Below are 24,966 nucleotides of genomic sequence, written 5' to 3' on the forward strand. Positions count from 1 at the left end.
ACCACCATGTTTGACAGTGGGGATGGTGTGTTCAGGGTGATGAGCTGTGTTGCTTTTACGCCAAACATAACGTTTTGCATTGTTGCCAAAAAGTTCAATTTTGGTATCATCTGACCAGAGCACCTTCTTCCACATGTTTGGTGTGTCTCCCAGGTGGCTTGTGGCAAACTTTAAACAACACTTTTTATGGATATCTTTAAGAAATGGCTTTCTTCTTGCCACTCTTCCATAAAGGCCAGATTTGTGCAATATACGACTGATTGTTGTCCTATGGACAGAGTCTCCCACCTCAGCTGTAGATCTCTGCAGTTCATCCAGAGTGATCATGGGCCTCTTGGCTGCATCTCTGATCAGTCTTCTCCTTGTATGAGCTGAAAGTTTAGAGGGACGGCCAGGTCTTGGTAGATTTGCAGTGGTCTGATACTCCTTCCATTTCAATAGTATCACTTGCACAGTGCTCCTTGGGATGTTTAAAGCTTGGGAAATCTTTTTGTATCCAAATCCGGCTTTAAACTTCTTCACAACAGTATCTCGGACCTGCCTGGTGTGTTCCTTGTTCTTCATGATGCTCTCTGCGCTTTTAACAGACCTCTGAGACTATCACAGTGCAGGTGCATTTATACAGAGACTTGATTACACACAGGTGGATTGTATTTATCATCATTAGTCATTTAGGTCAACATTGGATCATTCAGAGATCCTCACTGAACTTCTGGAGAGAGTTTGCTGCACTGAAAGTAAAGGGGCTGAATAATTTTGCACGCCCAATTTTTCCGTTTTTGATTTGTTAAAAAAGTTTGAAATATCCAATAAATGTCGTTCCACTTCATGATTGTGTCCCAATTGTTGTTGATTCTTCACAAAAAAATAAAGTTTTATATATTTATGTTTGAAGCCTGAAATGTGGCAAAAGGTTGCAAAGTTCAAGGGGGCCGAATACTTTCGCAAGGCACTGTATATATATACAGTTGAAGTCGGAAGGTTACATACACTTAGGTTGGAGTCATTAAACCTTTTTTTAATCACATTTACGTAACCATTCAGACCCTTTACTCAGTACTTTGTTGAAGAGCTTTTGGCAGTGATTACAACCTCGAGTCTTCTTGGGTACGACACTACAAGCTTGGCACACTTGCATCTGAGGAGTTTCTCCCATTCTTCTCTGCAGATACTCTCAAGCTCTGTCAGGTTGGATGGGGAGCATCGCTGCACAGCTGTTTTCAGGCCTCTCCAGAGATGTTTGATTGTGTTCAAGTCTGGGCTCTGGCTGGGCCACTCAATGACATTCAGAGACTTGTTCCAAAGCCACTCCTGCGTTGTCTTGACTGTGTGCTTAGGGTCGTTGTCTTGCTGGAAGGTGAACATTCGCCCCAGTCTGAGGTTCTGAGCGCTCTGGAGCTGTCACATCCTGATCTGTTTCACCTGTCTTTGTGATTGTCTCCACCCCCCTCCAGGTGTCGCGCATCTTCCACATTATCTCCTGTGTATTTATACTGGTGTTCTCTGTTTATCTGTTGCCAGTTCATCTTGTTTGTCAAGTCAACCAGCGTTTTGTGTCTCAGCTCCTGCTTTTTCCAGTCTCTCTTTTTCTCGCCCTCCGGGTTTTGACCCTTGCCTGTCCTGACTCTGAGCCCGCATGCCTGACCACTCTGCCTGCCGTCCGGTACCTTTGCTCCACCTCTGGTTTACTGACCCCTGCCTGCCTTGACCTGTCTATTGCCTGGCCCTATTAGATGATTAAACCATTGTTAATTCGACGTTGTCTGCATCTGGGTCTGACCTTCATACCTGATAGTACGAACTGGCCATGACTGACCAAGCAGACCCGGGCCAGCTGCGTAACGCCATTTCCTCCCAAGGAGCCTCAATTGGTAGGCACGAGGAATTGCTTTGTGGTCTTATGGAGGGGGTCCAAACATGGCTGAACGCAATGACTGGGTGTTGGACATGCTGCTGGAGCAATTTCATGGGTTTTCTGTGGGGCAGCCTGCCACGGTGGTAACCCCACCTCCCCTCAATAACTCGGCAGTTAGCAGTGCCGCTCCACTGGCCACTCCACTTTCCCGTGAGCCCTGGTTACCTCCCCGGAAACGCTTTAATGGAGAGCCGAGCACCTGTCAGGCATTTTTAGCTCAGTGTGCCCTCAATTTCGAGCTTCAGCCCTCCTCCTTCCCCCCTTGGATAGCTCCAAGATAGCCTACCTCATCATGCTGATGTCTGGGAGTCCTCTCACCTGGGCTTCCGCCGTATGGGAACAACAGCCGGCCATGTGAGTGAGTCTGGAGGGGTTTGTGGGAGAGTTGAGGAAGGTTTTTGATGCCCCGTTCTCCAGGAAAGAAGCTGCCAGTTAGCTAATCCAGCTCCGGCAGGACGCCCGCAGAGTGGCCGACTATGCTGTGGTTTACCACACGTTGGCAGCGGAGAGTGGGTGGAACCAGGAAGCACTGTTCGACATCTTCCTGCACGGCGTCTCGGAGAAGGTTAAGGACGAACTTGCAGCTCAGGAGTTACCCACGGATCTTGACTCCCTCATCGCTTTGACCATCTGCATCGATGGGCGATTGTGGGAATGATGGATGGAGAGGAATTTAAATTTCGCTTGCACGTCCAGGGATTCCACCTCGCCTCTGAGTCATCTCGGAAGTCCCAGACGGTCCTGTTGCCAAGAGCACCCAAGGTTTCCCGACCTTCATCGAGAGTCACCGAAGACGGCAGAGGCACTGTTTCCCTAGTCTATACAACTAGGCAGAGTTGGCCTGTCGCCAGCAGAACGGTAACACAGGATCAACACAAGGAGCTGTCTGTATTGGGGGCTTTTGGTCATTTTGTGTCCTCTTTCCCGGTAAAAGACCAGGCTCACCGGTAGGAGCAAGTACTCTGGTGGGCCATATGGATAACTTTTCTGCTTCCCTTACATACCTTAAGGGAACATTTTGACATTTCGTGTATGGTTAGTGAGAAAGTCCATATTGGAAATGTACGGTCCCTTACTAGACGTCCGAAAACGTTTCTAAAATTCGCAGTCGGCGTCGGGCCGTGCGGACATTCGGTTTCCGTTTTATAAAATAATCAAATTTTGGTCAATTTTTCCGCTATCCCGGGAATTCCCACAAGAGGGCATAAGGAATCATATGGCAATTGTACTAAACATCACGAATCACGACGGGGCCTTATCTCGAAAACTGAAAATATTTTGAAGCCGAAACTTGGTGAGCGTAGGTTTGGCATAATGGGCAGTTGTCCCCGAACAAGATGGCGTCTAGGCCTCAACGGTTTTTGAGTTATGGCCATTTCTCTGGGATTAAAGGTCCAAAATGGAAATAGAGAAATTATTTTTCCACTTCACGTCAAAGTCAAGGAGCCTCCGGTGTCAATAAAAAAAGAACCAGCCATTTATCTATCGTCATTTAAGAGAAATCGTACAATGACAAATTGTGGATGTTCAAAGATAGGTGGGTTTTTTTTCCAACAGTTACAGATCCAGTTGCAGGGTGTTCATACGAATCTTTTTAAAGTGTGCTGCGGAGCTCTGCGAGATTTCTGTGATTTTCTATTTTTTTCTGAAATAACACACACATACTAAACCCTCCGTAAATAACTCAGTTCTTAACGTAAAGACTTAAAACTCAGGATTATGTAAAGGCATACCCCAATCAGGATATGAGTTTATTTATAGCTTCCTGTGCCAACCGGAAGTGCCTTAAATGGTGTCATAGTGGCTGTTTCCAAGGGTTAAAAAGGTCAGATCTTTTCAAAACTTCATATGTGTGATTAGGCAACCCACATAAACTGTAAGTCAGTCATTTCTCCCAACAGATGTCAAAGAAAAGCTCTCACACACACACACACAGCAAGGATGGAGTGACAAAGTGCGGTGCTTAAAGACACAGAGAGCAGGCAATGGCATTACCATAATCCTTAGGCCGTGCCGAGTTCAACGAGATATCCCGCTTGACTGTAGCTCGCTCGGTCTAGGCACAGCGACCATTAGAAAAGTAGGCCCAAAATGAAGCCTGCCCCACAACGTCATTTGATTTTGGGTGACAGTGAGAGAACCGTTAGGGTGAGAAGAAAAATTCCACCACAGGAATGTTCCTAAGGTCCTCCCGATCTGTGGATTCTGTAAAAGCATACCCCAATGAGGATATGTGTTGACTTATAGCTTCCTGTGCCAACCGGAAGTGCCATAATTGATGTCTCAGGGGCTGTTTCGAAGGGTTAAAAAAGTCAGATCTGTCCAAAACTTCATATATGTGATTAGGCAACCCCCATGAACTGTAAATCAGTCATTTTTCCCATAAAATTTCAAAGGAAAAATAAATCACACTAAAACACAACTTGGAAGGAGGGACGTATTGGGGTGCGTAGAGACAGACAGTGGCTGCAATAGTTAGCTTTGTTCGAGCTAAAAAAGAACCGTCAGACCTAGAGTTCCGAAACTTTAGAAACCTGTTCTAGACCTCCGGTCGATAGTGCGTGGTGAGTTAGGTGGCTCTAGAAGGTTCTCGAACCGAGAAACAGCCTCGTACATTTGCAATGACTTCAATTCATTTGGACCATTACGAAAATGACGACATTTAGAAAAGTTTCAGAGACACAAGACTAGGTGCATTGAAACCGGCTCGGCCCATAGAGACGGACCCCAATGTTTCTGTCCGATAGCTCATTCAAGGACCCCGTAGCAAGGCATGGAAAAAAGTGGATTTTCAGCACCAATTAGGGTTTTGCTCGGACACCAAATGACCTATCGAGCCGAAACTTGGGATTTGGGGTCGCCTCAGCTAGGCCAACACATAACATAAGAAATGGACCCGCAGCTAGAACGTAACTACGTGTTTTATGGTTTTTTATGGTTTGAACCGAAGGCGTTGTGAATTTTGGGCCAGCTCTGAAGTATGTAATAGTTGGCTACTAAACGAGTTGGAAAAAGTGGGTTTGGTGTCAGTTTGTATCAGTTTGGTGTCAGAATGATATCTAATTGACTGATGGACTCTTGTCCACTTCACTCTTGTCCATTTGCAATATGTTTAAACAGTGAGGTACCATCACCAAAGTGACATTCTGAAATCAACCCTAACGAGCAATTGAGATGAACCAGAATCACTGCCCAGCCATCCCGAGTTCATCGGGCCAGTCAATTTCACATTCCTGCAGGATTTTTATAGCATGACAAATTTGTGATGGTACCTGCCCATTGAACCATATTGCAAATGCACAGTGACTTTGAAAAAGTAAGAAAACATAAACAAATGGACATAATGAAATCACCATATTTGTATTTTTGGGTTACCAGTTGCACAACAATGCACGTGCATTTGCAATATGATTCTATAGTGAAAAAAACATCACCAAAGTGACATTCTGAAATCAACCCTAACGAGCGATTGAGATGAACCAGAATCACTGCCCAGCCATCCCGAGTTCATCGGGCCAGTCAATTTCACATTCCTGCAGGATTTTTATAGCATGACAAATTCGTGATGGTACCTTCCCATTGAACCATATTGCAAATGCACAGTGACTTTGAAAAAGTAAGAAAACATAAACAAATGTACATAATGAAATCATGAAAACAATGCGTATCCATCAGAATATTTTAAACAGTCCATAAAGCACTCAGGACGGCCCCCATGGATAGAGGGCCTTAGTAGGGTACTCCCATAGCGGGCATGGACAATAGGAGTCCCGGTAAATGCATTTACAACCATATTTTTTGGGGGGGCTTACCAGTTGCACAACAATGCACGTGCATTTGCAATATGATTCAATAGTGAAAAAAACATCACCAAATGGACATGATGAAATCAACACAACGAGTGATGGAAAGGAACAACTATCACTGCCCGGCCATCCTGTGTTCATCAGGCCAGTCAATTTAGCATTTCTGCAGGATTTTTGACCATGCCAAATTCGTGATGGTACATGCCCATTGAAACATATTGCAAATACACGTGCACTTGCAATATGATTCTATAGTGAAAAAACATCACCAAATGGACATGATGAAATCAACACAACGAGTGATGGAAAGGAACAACTATCACTGCCCGGCCATCCTGTGTTCATCAGGTCAGTCAATTTTGCAATTCTGCAGTATTTTTGAGCATGTCAAATTTATTTTGGCATTTGGCCAAAGAAAAAGTGACTTTTGACTTTTGACTTCCTATGAAATCATATTGCAAATGGACAAAACATATGCCTTGTGCACAAGTAAAAAAAAAAAAAAAAATGTATGATAATACAAGTTGACAAAAGTATAGTTTGAGCAAAGTATAGTTTGACTTTTGAGCATGCCAAATTCGTGATGGTAAATTCCCATTGAAACATATTGCAAATGCACGTGCATTTGAAAAGGGAAAAGGGCAGCGGTCCCAGCCGAACCCAGGGGGGGGGGCCCAGATAACTGGATGTTTGTGCCTTACACTGTCCGCTCTGCGGTCCTGGAGTGGACTCATTCCTCCAGGCTTGCCTGTCACCCGGGCTCTCGTCGGACCCTGGCCTTCGTGCGACAACTGTTTTGGTGGCCTACTATGCTTCCGGATGTTGCCGTGTTTGTCACCACCTGCACGGTCTGCGCACAGAACAAGACTCCTCGGCAGTCTCGGGCTGGTCTACTCCAACCACTGCCTGTCCCTCACCATCCTCATATCCACCGTCCCATATATCCCTGGATTTCGCCACCGGTCTTCCCCCGTCTGCGGGCAACACTGCCATCCTGACTGTGGTCGACTGATTTTCCAAAGCCGCCCACTTCATTCCTCTTCCCAAACTACCCTCGGCCAAGGAGACGACCCAGCTTATGGTGCAGCACATCTTCCAGATCCACGGACTCCCGGTGGATATGGTCTCCAACCGGGGTCCACAGTTCTCGTCCCGGTTCTGGAAGGCGTCCTGCACGCTCATTGGTTCGTCGGCTAGCCTGTCCCCCTGGATTCCACCCGCAGTCCAACAGCCAGTCGGAGCGAGCCAACCAGGACTTAGAGACGACTCTTCGCTACCTTACCACCTGGAGTCAGCAACTGGTATGGGTTGAGTACGCTCGCACCACCCTTCCTTGCTCTGCCACAGGTCTCTCGCCCTTTGAGTGTTCCTTGGGATATCAGCCTCCGCTCTTCCTCGAGCAAGAGGAGGAAGTCAGCGATCCCTCTGCCCAGATTTTCATCCCCCGCTGTTGCCGTACCTGGCAGAGAGCCCAGGCCTCTCTGTTGAAGACCACTTCCAGGTATAGGCAACAAGCGGATCGCCACCGGACACCCTGCTCCATGCTATCGGTTCGGGCAGAGGGTATGGCTCGCTATCCGGGACTTGCCCCTCCGGGTGGAGTCCCGTAAAGTTTCCCACTGTTTCATCAGCCCATTCCCCATCTCTAGAGTCATTAGCCCCACTGCTGTTTATCTTTTGTTACCCCATACCCTCCGTATTCACCCTACTTTCCATGTGTCTAGGATTAAGTCCGTGTCTCACAGCCCTTCGTTTTCTGTTTGCAGGCCCACCCCTCCTCCACGTGTCATCGATGGCCATCCAGCATACACGGTGAAACGCCTCCTGAGTGTTGGATCACGAGGGGTTTCTAGTACCTGGTTGGCTGGGAGGGTTATGGCCTGGTGGGGATGTGCTGGGTCCCCGCTAGAGACATCCTGGACCCAGCTCTCATTGCCAACTTCCACCGCCGGCACCCCGGGTGGGTAGCCTAGTGGTTAGAGTGTTGGACTAGTAACCGAAAGGTTGCAAGTTCAAATCCCCGAGCTGACAAGGTACAAATCTGTCGTTCTGCCCCTGAACAGGCAGTTAACCCACTGTTCCTAGGCCGTCATTGAACATAAGAATTTGTTCTTAACTGACTTGCCTAGTTAAATAATAATATATATTTTTTTAAAACAGGTATGAGCCCAGGCAGACGACGTCTGCATCTGGGTCTTAACTTCATACCTGATAGGAACAGGTTTTTATCAAGGATCTCTCTGTACTTTGTTCCATTAATTTTCCCTCTATCCTCTCCCAGTCCGTGCCGCTGAAAAAAGCATGAGGCTGCCACCACCATTCTTCACCGTAGGGATGGTGCTAAGTTTCTTCCAGACGTGATGCTTGGCATTCAGGCCAAATAGTTCAATCTTGGTTTCATCAGACCAGAGAATCATGTTTCTCATGGTCTGAGAGTCCTTTAGGTGCCTTTTGGCAAACTCCAAACAGTCATGTGCCTTTTACTGAGGAGTGGCTTCCGTCTCGCCACTCCACCATAAAGTCCTGACTAGTGGAGTGCTACAGAGATGGTTGTCCTTCTGGAAGGGTCTCCCATCTCCACAGAGGAACTCTGAAGTTCTGTCAGAGTGACCATCGGGTTCTTGGACACCTCCTGACCAAGGCCTTTTTTTAATTTACATGTTTTATTTATTTCACCTTTATTTAACCAGGTAGGCTAGTTGAGGTCAAGTTCTCCTTTACAACTGCGACCTGGCCAAGATAAAGCAAAGCAGTGTGACACAAACAACAACACAGAGCTACACATGGAATAAACAAACATACAGTCAATAACACAATAGAAAAAGTATATATGCAGTGTGTGCAAATGAGGTAAGATAAGGGAGGTAAGGCAATAAATAGGCCATAGTGGAGAAATAATTACAATTTAGCAATTCAACACTGGATTGATAGATGTGCAGAATACGAATGTGGAAGTAGAGATACTGGGGTGCAAAGGAGCAAAAACAAAATAACAGTATGGGGATGAGGTAGTTGGATGGGCTATTTACATATGGGCTATTTACAGATGGGCTATGTACAGGTGCAGTGATCTGTGAGCTGCTCTGACAGCTGCTGCTTAAGTTAGTGAGGGAGATATGAGTCTCCAGCTTCAGTTTTGCAATTCGTTCCAGTCACTGGCAGCAAAGAACTGGAAGGAAAGGCAGCCAAAGGAGTAATTGGCTTTGGGGGTGACCAGTGAAATATACCTGCTGGAGCGCGTGCAACGGGTGGATGCTGCTATGGTGACCAGTGAGCTGAGATAAGGCGGGGCTTTACCTAGCAAAGACTTATAGATGACCTAGAGCCAGTGGGGTTTGGACGAGTATGAAGCGAGGGCCAGCCAACGAGAGCATACAGGTCGCAGTGGTGGGTAGTATATGGGGCTTTGGTGACAAAACGGATGGCACTGTGATAGACTGCATCCAATTTGCTGAGTAGAGTGTTGGAGGATATTTTGTAAATGACATCGCCGAAGTCAATGATCAGTAGGATAGTCAGTTTTACAAGGGTATGTTTGACAACATGAGTGAAGGATGCTTTGTTGCGAAATACGAAGTCGATTTTATATTTAATTTTGGATTGGAGATGCTTAATGTGAGTCTGGAAGGAGAGTTTACAGTCTAACCAGACACCTAGGCATATAGAGTAAAAGGAGTAAAAGGAGCAGGTTTCTGGGTGCGGTAGAATAGATTCAAGGCATAATGTACAGACAAAGGTATGGTAGGATGTGAAAACAGTGGAGGTAAACCTAGGCATTGAGCGACGATGAGAGAGGTATTGTCTCTAGAGAGGTATTGTCTCCTTCACCCCCGATTGTTTAGTTTGGCCGGGCAGCCAGCTCCAGGAAGAGTCTTGGTGGTTCCAAACTTCTTCCATTTAAGAACGATGGAGGCCACTGTGTTCTTGGGGACCTTCAACCAGGGTGACTTGTTGCTCTAAAACACAGATTGATTTGGTGTTCAGTAATAAACCAGAGAGAGTGACTAAATCATTCAATATGGTTACTGGGCTGTCTGATCATAATCTGACACGTATAGCCAGAAAGCTGTCTAAGAGCAGGTTTAACCTCTCTACTGTTAGAAAGCCGGATCAACTCAGAATACCTAAGAGTGAATTAAACTATTTTGAAAAAGCAATTAAGGGAATAAACTGGAATGATCTCTTGTCCTATACAGACGTGGAAGCTGATAGTCAGGTTTTTCTATCCACAATCCAGACTACAATAAATGGCTTCCTAAAGAAAATCAAATCCAAACCTGGCCAAAAGAGCACTCTTCCTTGGCTAAATGGAGAAATCTGGAAATTGATGAAAGAACGAGATTATGCTCTAAAAATAGCCCTAAAATCTAAATTAGAGCATGACAGACGTAGGTTTACCATGTTGAGAAATAAGGTGATGAAAGAAATTAGACAGGCCAAGGCAAACTTCTTTATTAACATAATTGGTGAAGCAAAGGGAAATTCTAAATTGATATGGGAGAATCTAAAAAAGTTAACAGGGAAAGACCATAGTAGCACTGCAAAAAGACTAGAAATCATGGTGAATAACAATCTAACACAGGATGCAGTCAAAATAGCAATAGCCTTCAATTCCTACTTTATTGACTCTGTCAGGGCACTGACACAGAACCCCTCCACTTGTTTCCTGGGCCCAGTGCTAGTGAATGACACTCAACCTGTCTTCATCATAAGGGAGGTTTCTGAGTCAAAGGTGAACAAGGTGATTAGCTCACTAAAGAACTCTAAAGCCAAAGATGTGTTTGGGATGGACTCTAGCTTTCTTAAAAACTACAAAGAGTCACTCATTGGCCCCATTACTAAGGTCACCAACACATCTATTGGTCTCGGTGTGTTTCCAAGGGTATGGAAGTCGGCCATAATAACGGCCATCTTTAAATCAGGCGACCCTGCTGACGTGAGTAACTACAGGCCCATTAGTATACTACCTGTGGTGTCAAAGGTTGTTGAAAAGTGTGTAGCAGAACAACTGATTGCCCACCTCAACAACAGCCCCTTCACATTACACTCCATGCAGTTTGGCTTCAGAGCGAAACACTCCACAGAAACGGCCAACTGCTTTCTTCTGGAAAATGTGAAGTCCAATATGGACAAAGGGGGTGTTGTGGGGGCTGTGTTTCTGGACCTAAGGAAGGCTTTTGATACTGTTAACCATGAGATTCTCATCACAAAATTGTCCAAGTTAAACTTTTCCCCTGATGCCTTGAGATGGATGAAATCATACCTTGAAGGCAGAACTCAGTGTGTCAGAGTGAGCAATGAGCTGTCGCCCACTCGTAGCTATGATGTGGGCGTGCCCCAAGGGTCAATACTGGGGCCCCTCCTGTTCAGCCTGTACATTAATGATCTGCCTTCTGTCTGTACTGGGTCTGAAGTTCAAATGTATGCAGATGATACAGTGATATATGTGCATGCAAAGAGCAAACAACAAGCTGCACAAGAACTCACTACTGTAATGGTCCAGGTTACAAAGTGGCTCAGTGACTCGTGTTTGCATCTCAATGTGAAAAAAACTGTTTGCATGTTCTTCACAAAGAGGGCAACAGATGCTACTGAGCCAGATGTCTATGTGTCAGGGAGAAGCTCCAGGTGGTATCCGATTTTAAGTGCCTTGGCATCATACTTGATTCCAACCTCTCTTTTAAAAAGCATGTGAAAAAAGTAATTCAAATAACCAAATTCAACCTAGCTAATTTCCGATTTATACGAAATTGTTTGACTACAGAGGTAGCAAAACTGTACTTCGAAACTATGATACTCCCCCACTTAACATACTGCTTGACTAGTTGGGCCCAAGCTTGCTGTACAACATTAAAACCTATTCAGTCTGTCTACAAACAGGCTCTCAAAGTGCTTGATAGGAAGCCCAATAGCCATCATCATTGTCACATTCTTAGAAAGCATGAGCTCTTGAGTTGGGAAAATCTTGTGCAATACACCGACGCATGTCTTGTATTCAAGATCCTTAATGGCCTGGCTCCCCCTCCACTCAATATTTTTGTTAAACAGAAAACCCAGACATATGGCAGCAGATCCACAAGGTCTGCCATGAGAGGTGACTGTATAGTTCCCCTAAGGAAAAGCACCTTTAGTAAATCTGCATTCTCTGTGAGAGCTTCCCATGTCTGGAATACACTGCCATCAGACACACATAACTGCACCACATATCACACTTTCACAAAATGCTTGAAGACATGGCTAAAGGTCAATCAGATTTGTGAACATGGTCCCTAGCTGTGTGTTGCCGCTTTCCATGTTGTCTGTTGTCTGTAGCTTGTGAGGTGTGGAAACACTTTGTTGCTTTTATGAATTTTGTCTTGCTGCTTTTTGTTTTATGTTGCTCTGTCTGTATGCTACGTCTTGCTTGTCCTATGTTGCTCTGTATGCTATGGCTTGCTTGTCCTATGTTGCTATGTCTTGCTTGTTCTATGCTGCTATTGTCTATGTTGTAATTTTTTTTTAATAACCTGCCCAGGGACTGCGGTTGAAAATTAGCCGGCTGGCTAAAACCGGCACTTTTACTGAAACGTTGATTAATGTGCACTGTCCCTGTAAAAATAAAAAATAAACTCAAACTCAAACTCAATGCTGCAGAAATGTTTTGGTACCCTTCCTCAGATCTGTACCTCGACACAATCCTGTCTCGGAGCTCTACGGACAATTCCTTCAACCTCATCGCTTGGTTGTTGCTCTGATATGCACTGTCAACTGTGGGACCTTATATAGACAGGTGTGTGTCTTTCCAAATCATGTCCAATCAATTGAATTTACCACAGATGGACGCAAATCAACTTGTAGAAACCTGAGCTCAATTTCGAGTCAAATCGCAAAGGGTCTGAATACTTATGGAAATAAAAATGGAAATTAATCAATTTCAGAATAAGGCTGTAATGTAACAAAATATGGAAAAGTAAAGGAGTCTGAATACTTTCCGAATACACTGTGTATATATATATATAAAGTACCAGTCAAAAGTTTGAACACGCCTACTCATTCAAGATCAAGATCAACATCAACTGTTCAGAGGAGACTGCGTGAATCAGGCCTTCATGGTCGAATTGCTGCAAACAAACCACTATTAAGAAAAGAACACCAATAAGAAAAGAGACTTGCTTGGGCCAAGAAACACGAGCAATAGACATTAGACTGGTGGAAATCTGTCCTTTGGTCTGATGAGTCCAAATGTAAGATTTTTGGTTCCAACCGCCATGTCTTTGTGAGATGCAGAGTAGGTGAACGGATGATCTCCGCATGTGTGATTCCCACTGTGAAGCATGGAGGAGGAGCTGTGATGGTGTGTTTGTGCTTTGCTGGTGGCACTGTCAGTGACTTATTTAGAATTCAAGGCACACTTAAGCAGCAAGGCTTCCACAGCATTCTGCAGCGATACGCCATCCCACCTGGTTTGCGCTTAGTAGGACTATCATTTGTTTTTCAACAGGACAATGATCCAACACACCTCCAGGCTGTGTAAGGGCTATTTGACCAAGAAGGAGAGTGATGGAGTGTTGCATCAGATGATCTGGCTTTCACAATCAACCCATGGGATGAGTTGGACCACAGAGTGGAAAAGCAGCCAAAAAGTGCTCAGCATATGTGGGAACTCCTTCAAGACTGTTGGAAAAGCATTCCAGGTGAAGTTGGTTGAGTGTGCAAAGCTGCCATCATCGCTACTCTCAAATATAAAACATGTTTATTTTATATACATTTTTTTACCCCCTTTTCTCCCCAATTTTGTGGTGTCCAATTGTTAGTAATTACTATCTTGTCTCATCTCTACAACTCCGTACGGGCTCGGGAGAGACGAAGGTCGAAAGCCATGTGTCCTCCGAAACACAACCCAACCAAGCCGCACTGCTTCTTAACACAGCGTGCATCCAACCCAGAGGCCAGCCACACCAATGTGTGGGGGAAGCACCTGGTGACCTTGGTTAGCGCGCACTGCACCCGGCCCGCCACAGGAGTCGCTGGTGCGCGATGAGACAAGGATATCCCTACCGGCCAAGCCCTCCCTAACCCGGACGACGCTAGGCCAATTGTGCGTCGCCCCACGGACCTCCCGGTCGCGGCCGTCTGCGACAGAGCCTGGGCTCTGCGACAGAGCGTGAACCCAGAGTCTCTGGTGGCACAGCTAGCGCTGCGATGCAGTGCCCTACACCACTGCGCCACCAGGGAGGCCCATATAAAACATATTTTGATTTGTTTAACACTTCTATGGTTACTACATGATTCCATATGTGTTATTTCATAGTTTTGATGTCTTCATTATTATTCTACAATGTAGATAATGGTAAAAATAAAGAAAAACCCTTGAATGAGTAGGTGTTTCCAAACCTTTGACTGGTACTGCATATATTCCGTGTGTGTATATTTACACTACCGTTCAAACGTTTGGGGTCACTTGGAAATGTCCTTGTTTTTGAAAGAAAAGCAAATTTTTTTGTCCATTAAAATAACATCAAATTGATCAGAAATACAGTGTAGACATTGTTAATGTTGTAAATGACCATTGTAGCTGGAAACGGCTGATATAGACTCTTTTTTTTCCTACTGTGTTATTGACTTGTTAATTGTTTACTCCATGTGTAACTCTGTGTTGTCTGTTCACACTGCTATGCTTTATCTTGGCCAGGTTGGAGTTGCAAATGAGAACTTGTTCTCAACTAGCCTACCTGGTTAAATAAAGGTGAAATAAAAAAATAAAATAATAATTTTGAATGGAATTTCTACATAGGCATACAGAGGCCCATTATCTGCAACCATCACTCCTGTGTTCCAATGGCACGTTGTGTTAGCTAATCCAAGTTGATAATTTTAAAAGGATAATTGATCGTTAGAAAACCCCTTTGCAAATATGTTAGCACAGCTGGAAACTGTTGTTCTGATTAAAGAAGCAATAAAACTTGCCTTTTTTCCTTTGAGTATCTGGAGCATCAGCATTTGTGGGTTCGATTACAGGCTCAAAATGGCCAGAAGCAAAAAACTTTCTCCTGAAACTTCTCAGTATTCTTGTTCTGAGAAATGAAGGCGATGCGAGAAATTGCAAGAAACTGAAGATCTCGTACAGCGCTGTGTACTACTCCCTTCACAGAACAGCGCAATCTTGCTCTTATCAGAATAGGAAGGGAAGTGGGAGGGCCGGTGCACAACTGTGCAAGAGGACAAGTACATTAGAGTGTCTAGTTGGATTAACAGACGCTCCACAAGTCCTCAACTGGCAGCTTAATTAAATAGTACACGCAAAACACCAAGCTCAACATCAACAGGGAAGAGGCAACTCCGGTATGCTGGCAACTCCGGGATGCACAAAAAGTGTCAAATAATTTTTTCGAAAATGTCCTTTCTGAATTTAAAAGTAATCCTCGAAGTAATCATCTAGTTTTTCAAAAGTATCTGTAATCTGATTAAAATATTTGTGTTGGTAAAAACAGTTGTAAAACAGTTTTGTAATCCCTTACATGTAACGGATTACATGTAACCTGTTACTCCCCAACCCTGCCTATCAAGTACTTCAGAGTGTTGCTCCCCACCGACGCCCCCTGCTGGTTCAAGTCAATTCAATCATCTTTATTGTCCCGCAAAAAGCAATTGTTGCTGGGCTTAAATAATGACAGGTAGGGACCTCCCGAGTGGTCTAAGGCACTGCATTGCAGTGCTAGCTGTGCTACTAGAGATCCTGGTTTGAGTCCAGGATCTGTTTCTGGAGGCCACGACCGGGAGACCCATGGGGCGGTGCACAATTGGCCTCATTCTAGAGCTACGACATAACAGGATTTTTTTTTTTTGAGTTCCCTGCTGTCTTGAAAGCACCATAAATACAGAGAACGGCAGATTTTGATGACAAAATTTGCCCACAAAGTACCGCCACGCCAGCTGTGAGCACAGCACAACAAGGTGAGTCCAAAAATTTCTTGTATGCTGCTGCATAAATTACGTAATATGTCAGGGAGATATGTGTACTGTAGCTAAGAAAGTAATACTAAGTGTATGTTGTGTAGTAGGCTGTTAATAGCGTAGTAAGCTGTTAATGTGCCTCACCCTAATAATTTTGTCTATTTTCACCTCTTAATTTCACCTACTGTTCTGACTTGGTGGTGCACATGTAGCCTATAACCTGTTTTTGAGAAATGTAATCAGTGAATATTGTAAGAGCTTTCATTGTCTGCTTAAATGCCCCCTTTATTTATCCTACGGTTCTGACCTGGTGTACAGGGAGAACACTGTAAGAACGGCCCATGTTCTGAATTCTGTCGCTGTACATTTCAAAAGTTCTGAACAAATAGTTGTAATGAATACGTCCATCCTAGCTGACTCATTAATGTCTTAATCGAAATTACGGATTGCCTCTTATCCACGTGTCGTCCCCTTATGCTATAGTTTGTACATCTCAATTGTCAGTAGAAACCACATTTGCAAGTCAGCCATATCAGCTATGTTTTTTTTTAAAGGCAGTAAATGAGGCTGAATTAACTGTTTCGCTGCCAGACAAGGCTCTGCTGATAGCCAGGTGTAGCAGTGGTAAGGTGTTGGGACTGCTGTTGGGACTGAAGGCCCAAACAGTTTGTGGGCACCGTTTGTCACCATTATAGTGCAATTAATGTATTGTTTAGTGTTGTGTAGTGGCTTTGCTGACATGCATCCCACATTTTTGTTTTGTTTGCCCCACCAAGATTAGCATTCTTAAATTGCCACTGGACAGAACACTGAGCCAATCACAGCACAACTAGAGAACATTGCCAACACCTACGCTCAGTACACTGGGAATCGTCAAAGACACCGGGAATCTTCACTTTCAACTGATCTTCCTCAACATTTAATTCCACCTACGTTATCACTCCTTTCAACGGTGTCCAGCTCTGGAGAGCAAAATAAGTCACATTTCTTGTCCCTAATTACGTGATCTGGAGCGCCACTCCCTCTGGGCTTAAGAAACACAATAAATCATCACTAGTCCACTCCTAGTTACCTTCACCAACTCAACAGTTCCCAACCTCTTCTCCACCCAACCACCACATATGGATCAGCCAAAATGCAAGGATCCATTCTCTCCACAAATTGTACTCCCACAAGGCCAGAATCATCCTTTACATCCTCGGACCAAGGCCCGACCTCAGTGGTTCTCACTGCAGGAACTTCATCCACTCTAGTCAGGTTCCATCACTGAGCTACAGGAACACGTATCCCTCTTTTTGCACTTGACGCCAACCTTCCTCTACACACTGCTTCCCTCTAAACTCAACAGTTATCACTGCACCTGCCACTAATTCATCCTCACTCTCCATTTCCTCAAGTTCTACCACAAGTTCTGTAAAATCCCTCATTCCATATTCCCTCAACCATTCCCAGTTTCCTTTTTTCCCCTTGTCCATTATCTTCTCCTTCACCAGATCTTTCAGAAGGCCTGTGTAATCCCAAACTCCATGTTTATTCATAATATGCCCCACTTTCTTCCTTATCCTCCATCTTCTCCAAATCGCTCCCGTCCTCCAAACATTTCTCCCTGGACAACCTCTCCAACACCATCCTCCATATGGGAACATTCCTTCAAGTGAGCCCCAGATTTACACCTGGTAAGTATAACTATCGCCAGGGCTGTATTCATTCAGCCAATTCTGTTGCAAAACATTTCTTAAGCAAGCAGAATGAAACAGAGGGACCTACCTGAATGTCCAATAGAAACACATTTTAGTTGCAACTGGCAGAATGAATACACCCCAGCTGTACAGAATAGACACTAGAAAAGGTCAGTCAGAATACCTTAAATTACATTCAGAATCTGTCAAACTATTTCATTTAATTCAGGTTGGACGCCACACTGAAAGTCTTGTGAAAGGTCTAACCCTGATGCAAAAAAACCCAGAGCATATTTTGCCTTTGCTATAGTCTACACAGACCCTAAAACAACAAGGTTACAGGTAACTGATGATTGACATTCAGAGCTGCCCTGTAATATCAATGAACAGCCACAGACAACACTGTAAATATTGTTACTATTGATTTGTTTCAGGTTGAAGGATATAGGCAACGCACTGCCCGGATGGAAGGGTCCAGATGATGCCATGACCTTACAGTCCCAGCGATTTCAGATTGGAGACTACCTGGACATCACCGTCACCCCTCCTAACAGAGCAACCCCTTCTCCTGGGGCACGAGACCCTATTGATACCAGAAGGCCTGCCTGGGGTTCAACATGTCCCCCAATTGCATAGAAGTAGGAGATCAGTGTTATTTTATTTACTGACGTTTTTTTTTTTAATCATCAAATTGTTATGTAGAAATTAACCATACTACCATGTCTTCCTTTGGGATTTTTTGTAGTTTGTGTATGCATTTTATAATGCTCAATTGTCTCACTTGTTATAATTGATTGCTATATTGTTAAAAAGATCACTCAATCCTGAACTAAGCCATGTTCATAATTATGTATTTATTAGTGAGATTACACACAGACCAATTATACACATAGAAAACTACGAAAATGCTAAATCGACTGATTATTCATGCATTTTGAACAGAAGGACCTACACAATTAAAAAGACCAAGGCAAAACATATGTACAGTTCTCAAAGGTGAAAATAAAATAATGAATCAATTTTGGGCCTATTCTAGCCTGAGTGCCGGGCTGTTTCGCTAACATTTCACTCCTTGTACTCTGTCATATGCCAATGTTTAGCATGACAGCAGTGGCAAGGAGTGAATGATAGCTAAACAGACTGGCACCCAGGCCTATTCAGGGGAGTCAATACATAGGACCTCACTCAGTAGTGTTGAGCCCTTTGGGAGGTTTAAGAAGGCAGGGAATGTCATTGTACTTCAGATCAGGTCTTTGACAGGACCTTGTACATGGCGCTGGTTCCTACTCCCTGCACATGCTCCAGCCTCTTTAACTCAGTCAGACACAGGAAGTACATGGGGGCCTTGGTGCCCACCCCAGTGATCCTCTTCAGTTCCTCCATCAGAAACCATGCAGGGCCCGCATCACCACCTGAAGGAGGAGCAACAGCGTCACAATAAGATGAATTTCAGAAGGACAGTCACTTAAGTTCCTGAGAGTGGCATGGAATGCAATGAAAAAAAATGTAAACTGCACCCTGAGTGGGCATAGTTGTGTGTCTCCACTTGAGATATGAAAACATAATTTCAGTGAGTTAAGTTTTAATGGTTTACAAAAGCAGTAAGCCGTGACTAACTGTGGCCTCGCTCCTCTTTGGCACCGTTGATCTTCTGAATGGCCTGGTTGAGGCTGGACAGTGGAATCTGTCTCAGATAGCTTGGAAGACTGAGGAACTCCCTCTCGGACACCACAGCCAGACTCTGAGCCCTGGAGGAACAACACAGAGAGAGCAGAGGTATGACTAATAATTTCAAGTCAAGTAATCTATTGATATTGGGGACAGTTTAGCTTTTGAAGATAAGCTAATAATAACCATATTCTTCATTCTTTGTTGACACCGTAAGATTTTACCTGTTCCCTTTCCCTGTTGCAGTGTGGAGGGTTGAAGGCTTGAGGTGTGGCTGAACTACTGCTGTGGGGAGCTTCTTGCTCTGGGAAATAAGCTGCAAGATTAAAGAAAAACCCATCAGAACCAGTCAGCACAGTAGTTATAATTACAACGCTATCTAAAAGTTTCAAACATTCACACTTAGTAATACAGACAAAGCATTTTTCTCCACTGTCTGGACAGGGAAGGCACAGTTCCCATATCTACTCCATACTCTGAATCCCACAAGTCTCCAGTCCACTCACCTTAAAGATGTCCTGTGTGACAGAGCTTAGGTCCGGCATCTCAGGGGTGGATGGCTCGGGGTAGTCCCCTCTGACCCGTGGGGTCCCCAGGTTGAATGTCTGGGTGGGACCATCTTGATCCAGGAAAGAGAGAGGGGGCTCTCCTGACCCCATAGTCTGCTCTCCATTGGTTCCACCGCCACCCCTCTACAGTCAGGGAGATGAGACAGTGAGGCAAAATATATACACTCAAACTTAACTATACCAACATCATCAGCAACAGGGGGAAAGTAAGCACTCAAGGGCCTTTATAGCGGTTTCAGCTTACATAGGGTAGAGAGCTGCCCAGAAAAGACTCCAGGCTTGGCATCTCTGGTGTAAGTTTTTCCTCTGTACATCCAATGATTGATATCTCTGACACATTATATGACCAGGCTTGACTGGAGCCTCTATTGGAGGTTGGAAGTTCTGAGTGATCTTGGTCTTGATCTGCCTGTGTGTTTCTCTCACCCTGTAACAACATGACAGTTACTCACTATATTTGAGTGAAATTTGTAGTTTATGGTCTATGGTCTCCATAAATAGATAAAGGCATAAACAAAGACACGTTGACCAACTGACAGTAACACACACCTTTCTGGTGCTAAGGAGTCTGTTGATGTATGGTGTCTCAAATGCTGGGACCTCAGGGGTGGCTTGGTGGTTGCCAAGGCGACAGGGGGACTCTGGGTCAATCTCTCCCTGCAGAGGAGGGGACAGAGCGTGTCGCTGAGACTTTGTTATCTTCAGACCTGGGGTGCAAAATACAGGCGGCTCGGGGGACTCCATGGTAGCCAGGCTGTACATCATGGAGTTTGATGGTGGAGTGGAGAGGACATGTGCCGGTCTCTGTGACATTGCTCCCAAGCCCAAGGACACTGCTGAGCTGTTAACAAAACAGCACCATTCATAAGACTAAGAGCACAGGACATTCTACTTAAGAAGGCTGACTTATTAATTTTTGTAGGAACTTGGGTGAAACTTTGGAAGCTGTTAACCAGCCAAGTAGTGGATTTGAACGTCAATCAGATACAGACAGAACAGTATTATACTACACACCTGAGAGGCTTTGTGGGCTTCTTGCGCTGCAGGTCCATGGTGAAGTCATTGTTGAGACACACAGTGTGTTCCGTGAGGCCAAAGTCGACCATGCGGGGGGTCAGGAGGTCGTCATCTTCGTCCATACGCAAGGTGCACTTGGGCGTTTTGGGCATGGGCGGCTGCATGGCTAGGACTAGAGACGGTAGAGGGAGGGTCATCATGGGCATGGGGGCCTCAGCGCTGGAAAACACTGTTCCACCCAACACCCTCTTCAGGTGGATCTCCGACAGGCCGAAGTCAGAGAGCTGGGGGGTGCGCAAGGGGTCAATGAAGGGCGGAGGGGGCATCTTCAGAGGGGTCACTGAGGTGAGGTATCCCTCTCCTTTCTCCTGGTCCTCCTCTCCTCCCTCGGTCTCACCGTCGTCCTCTTTCTCTGAAGCTTCTGCCTCCTGGCCGCTCGACTCTGTGGGAGAGAGACAATATATCTAGATAAACCAACAGGTCAGGAGGAGAACATTCAGATAGAAATGGGCAATTCCACAGTAACATATTGATGCTGAAACTCAGATTTTACACATTAAAATGTCAAACAAAAACCAATGATTGCAAAGTTAAAAATCATACAACTACGCATAAGGACTAATTTGTGCCGTCATTCTGTTACCAAACTTTGCATCTGCACTGTTCAAGTAAATTTGTTTTTGTCAAATCTTCTGTTGAAATTGTTACAAGTCCTTTCGCATTGAACAGCCTCAATTAGTCAGGCATAGACTACAACGTGTCGAAAGCGTTCCACAGGAATGCTGGCCCATGTTGACTTGCCCATCCACCCTCTGAATGGCACACATACACAATCTCAAGGCTTAAAAATCCTTATTTAACCTCTCTTCCCCTTCATCTACACTGATTGAAGTGGCTTTAACAGGTGACATCAATAAGGGATCATAGCTTCAACCTGGTTAGTCTATGTCATAGAAAGAGCAGGTGTCCTTAATGTTTTGTACACTGAGTGCATATCAAGTAAACCAAACCAAATACTGAATGATTGACATACTACGTGAAGTGTTAAATAGAGATACTTTCCTACCTGACTGTTTCTGTGTGCTCTTAGGCGCTCTGTAGCCATATTTTTCATAGTGTCTCATCAGTCTCTGGATGTCCTCTGTGGTCCTCTGCTTCAGCACCATACACATCTTTATAAAGCTCCTCAAATCATTCTCCCCTGCCTGCTGGCGCACCAGCTGCTCCTTCACCTGGCCCTGGGCATGCAAAACAAGCCAGTTATGTAAATATCTGTATACTAATGAATCACATAGCTATATAAGTTACACAGAGCTGTTCAAACAGCTCAGCAGGTGCTAAATTGACAGTTACCTTGAGTCCCCTGACCTCGGAGTGCAGCTCTTGCAGAACTCCCACTGCACCCTCAGTGCTATGATCTGAAACACGATTTTACAGTACACAAGAATACACTAGTCACTGGTGGTGCATTGAATGACTAGACACGTTAGCCGAAATAAAATTTGCGTGGAAGTCTGTTTCATAACGTTACCTTCATCGTCGTAGTTCTGGTGTGCCTGTTGAAGACTGGCAGTTTCGGTCTCCAAATTCACGGCTAGGTTTCGCAACTTAGTGAAAAAACGTGCCGACGAGTCCATTTGTTTGCAGATATGTTTCTAAAAGTAGTATTATCTTCAACGGCAATATAATCAATTTTCGCTGTCTGTTTACGTTCATACAAGTTGAAACAGGAATATTTTTCAAATTTGGCGCCACATCCGGAACCTAACGGAAGTAGGTTTATTCAGGACTCTCAAAACCAAAGAAGAGAAAGCATCTCGAGCTAAATGCAATTCTGCCACCTGCCGTCCTTGACGACATCGATATATACAGTATCTTTTGTCAACGATATGGTCAAGAGATCATTTTAGAATAATTATGTGGTGGACTCACAAAATAATCAATAAGCAAACTTCAAAGCCAAGAGTTTGTAATACACTTCCAAAGGAACATTTTTATTTTTATTTTTTTTATTTCCCCTTTATTTAACCAGGTAGGCTAGTTGAGAACAAGTTCTCATTTGCAACTGCGACCTGGCCAAGATAAAGCATAGCAGTGTGAACAGACAACACAGAGTTACACATGGAGTAAACAATTAACAAGTCAATAACACAGTAGAAAAAAAAGAGAGTCTGTATACATTGTGTGCAAAAGGCATGAGGAGGTAGGCGAATAATTACAATTTTGCAGATTAACACTGGAGTGATAAATGATCAGATGGTCATGTACAGGTATTATATTGGTGTGCAAAAGAGCAAAAAAATAAATAAATATAAACAATATGGGGATGAGGTAGGTAAAATTGGGTGGGCTATTTCCCGATAGACTATGTACAGCTGCAACGATCGGTTAGCTGCTCAGATAGCAGATGTTTGAAGTTGGTGAGGGAGATAAAAGTCTCCAACTTCAGCAATTTTTGCAATTCGTTCCAGTCACAGGCAGCAGAGAACTGGAACGAAAGGCGGCCAAATGAGGTGTTGGCTTTAGGGATGATCAGTGAGATACACCTGCTGGAGTGCGTGCTACGGGTGGGTGTTGCCATCGTGACCAGTGAACTGAGATAAGGCGGAGCTTTACCTAGCATGGACTTGTAGATGACCTGGAGCCAGTGGGTCTGGCGACGAATATGTAGCGAGGGCCAGCCGACTAGAGCATACAGGTCCCAGTGGTGGGTGGTATGAGGTGCTTTAGTAACAAAACGGATGGCACTGTGATAAACTGCATCCAGTTTGCTGAGTAGAGTGTTGGAAGCTATTTTGTAGATGACCGCCGAAGTCGAGGATCGGTAGGATAGTCAGTTTTACTAGGGTAAGTTTGGCGGCATGAGTGAAGGAGGCTTTGTTGCGGAATAGAAAGCCGACTCTAGATTTGATTTTAGATTGGAGATGTTTGATATGAGTCTGGAAGGAGAGTTTACAGTCTAGCCAGACACCTAGGTACTTATAGATGTCCACATATTCTAGGTTACATTTGTAACATCCATGAGTAACATTTTTTCTATACCTCTTCAGTGCGACACAAACAACAACACAGAGTTACACATGGAATTTAACAAGTGTACAGTCAATAACACAATAGAAAAAAAGAAAGTCTATATACAGTGTGTGCAAATGGCGTGAGGAAGTAAGGCAATAAATAGGCCATAGTAGCAAGTAATTACAATTTAGCAAATGAACACTGGAGTGATAGATGTTCAGATGATGATGTGCAAGTAGAAATAATGGTGTGCAAAAGAGCAGAACAGTAAATAAAAACAATATGGGGATGAGTGCAGAGGAAGGTTAGAGCTGGGAGGTGGAGGGACCGTCTGACAGATGAGTAATGGAGCACAGTAATGGAGCACAGCAAGTTTACAAGTTATTCTGAATATCAAAGGTATGTACAGTGGATATGGTAAGCTGATATTATGGTTAGTTAGTAGATATTGGCCTACTGTATCAACTACAGTGGAGTATTGGCCTATAATTTGTATGCCTCTTCTTTCCTCAGCACCAGAATCAGTTGGCTGTTTCACAATGAACATATATTTATTAAGTAAATCCATCTAGTTCTAGCCATGGCAATGTTTGGCAAGGTGCTGGAGCCGGTGGGCTACATGCAGACCATGAGGACCCTTGTGGAGGGCATCTGTACCTACCTGGGTGGCAGTGCCTTAGCTGACGAGACAGACCTTGCCATGAAGAATCTGGACTACATAGACCAGGAGCTGGGTGCTGTAGGGCAGGGCCTTCTGACTGGCCAAGAGGTCCATCTCCTGGAGGACGACCTGGCCGCGGTCTACTACCAGCTGGGCGTGGCCGTCAGGGCACAGTCGGAGTTCACCAAGCGGGAGACAGAGGTGTCCTCCAGTACGTCCTGGAGCACCGGCTGGCGAGGCAGTTGACAATGCTCCACAGCAGGCTGATGGGGGTGTCGGCACTGACGGACCAGCCAATCCTGCTGGAGGAGCTGGTCCAGAGCCACAAGTCCAACCGCTGGGAGATGAGGGAGTTCTGTGTCCAGGTCAGTGGGGGTCAGGGCGTGGTCAGCCATCAGCACACAATGCCCAACAGGCAACAGTTATAATTATGTTCAACTCTCAATATCTCTAACCATTGAATGTGTAAATAATTTGCACACAGTGTATGGAGTTTAACACAATTAGACATGAAGTTCAAAGAGCAAAATTGTTTGCCTGGGAGCCATGCTTTGTCCAACTGTCAGACTAAAATAGTTTGTAAAATAGACATGAAGTTAATGGTTTTCTAGCCTGGTCCCAAATATGTTTGCGCTCTTGCCAACTCCATTGCTGTCATTGTCAAGCCAAAATTTGTTGGCATGATAGCACAAACACACTGGTA

At 44.6% G+C, this 24,966-nt stretch overlaps 1 protein-coding gene across 1 annotated transcript; it reads right to left on the minus strand.

The window, feature by feature from the left end:
- Positions 1-18,168: 18,168 nt before the first annotated feature.
- On the minus strand, positions 18,169-22,362 carry LOC139406111 (spindle and kinetochore associated complex subunit 3). The gene is made up of 10 exons (XM_071148586.1): positions 22,119-22,362; positions 21,941-22,005; positions 21,654-21,825; positions 20,585-21,029; positions 20,120-20,411; positions 19,815-19,997; positions 19,508-19,693; positions 19,226-19,317; positions 18,951-19,081; positions 18,169-18,745 (listed from the first exon to the last, which is right to left on the minus strand). Exons 1-10 carry the CDS (start codon positions 22,222-22,224, stop codon positions 18,579-18,581), a joined length of 1,839 nt encoding a protein of 612 aa, XP_071004687.1. The 5' UTR covers positions 22,225-22,362; the 3' UTR covers positions 18,169-18,578.
- Positions 22,363-24,966: the final 2,604 nt, after the last annotated feature.

Source organism: Oncorhynchus clarkii, chromosome 3 (assembly GCF_045791955.1).
Source record: "Oncorhynchus clarkii lewisi isolate Uvic-CL-2024 chromosome 3, UVic_Ocla_1.0, whole genome shotgun sequence".
Classification (NCBI taxonomy): domain Eukaryota; kingdom Metazoa; phylum Chordata; class Actinopteri; order Salmoniformes; family Salmonidae; genus Oncorhynchus; species Oncorhynchus clarkii.

Coding starts and splice junctions, on each gene's coding strand:
- LOC139406111 (XM_071148586.1), bottom strand. CDS start 22,224: ATGGACTCGTCGGCACGTTTTTTCACTAAGTTGCGAAACCTAGCCGTG. Junction 21,030..21,653: donor GAGCACACAGAAACAGTCAG/GTAGGAAAGTAT, acceptor TCTCTCCCACAG/AGTCGAGCGGCCAGGAGGCA. Junction 19,694..19,814: donor TGGGCAGCTCTCTACCCTAT/GTAAGCTGAAAC, acceptor CCCTGACTGTAG/AGGGGTGGCGGTGGAACCAA.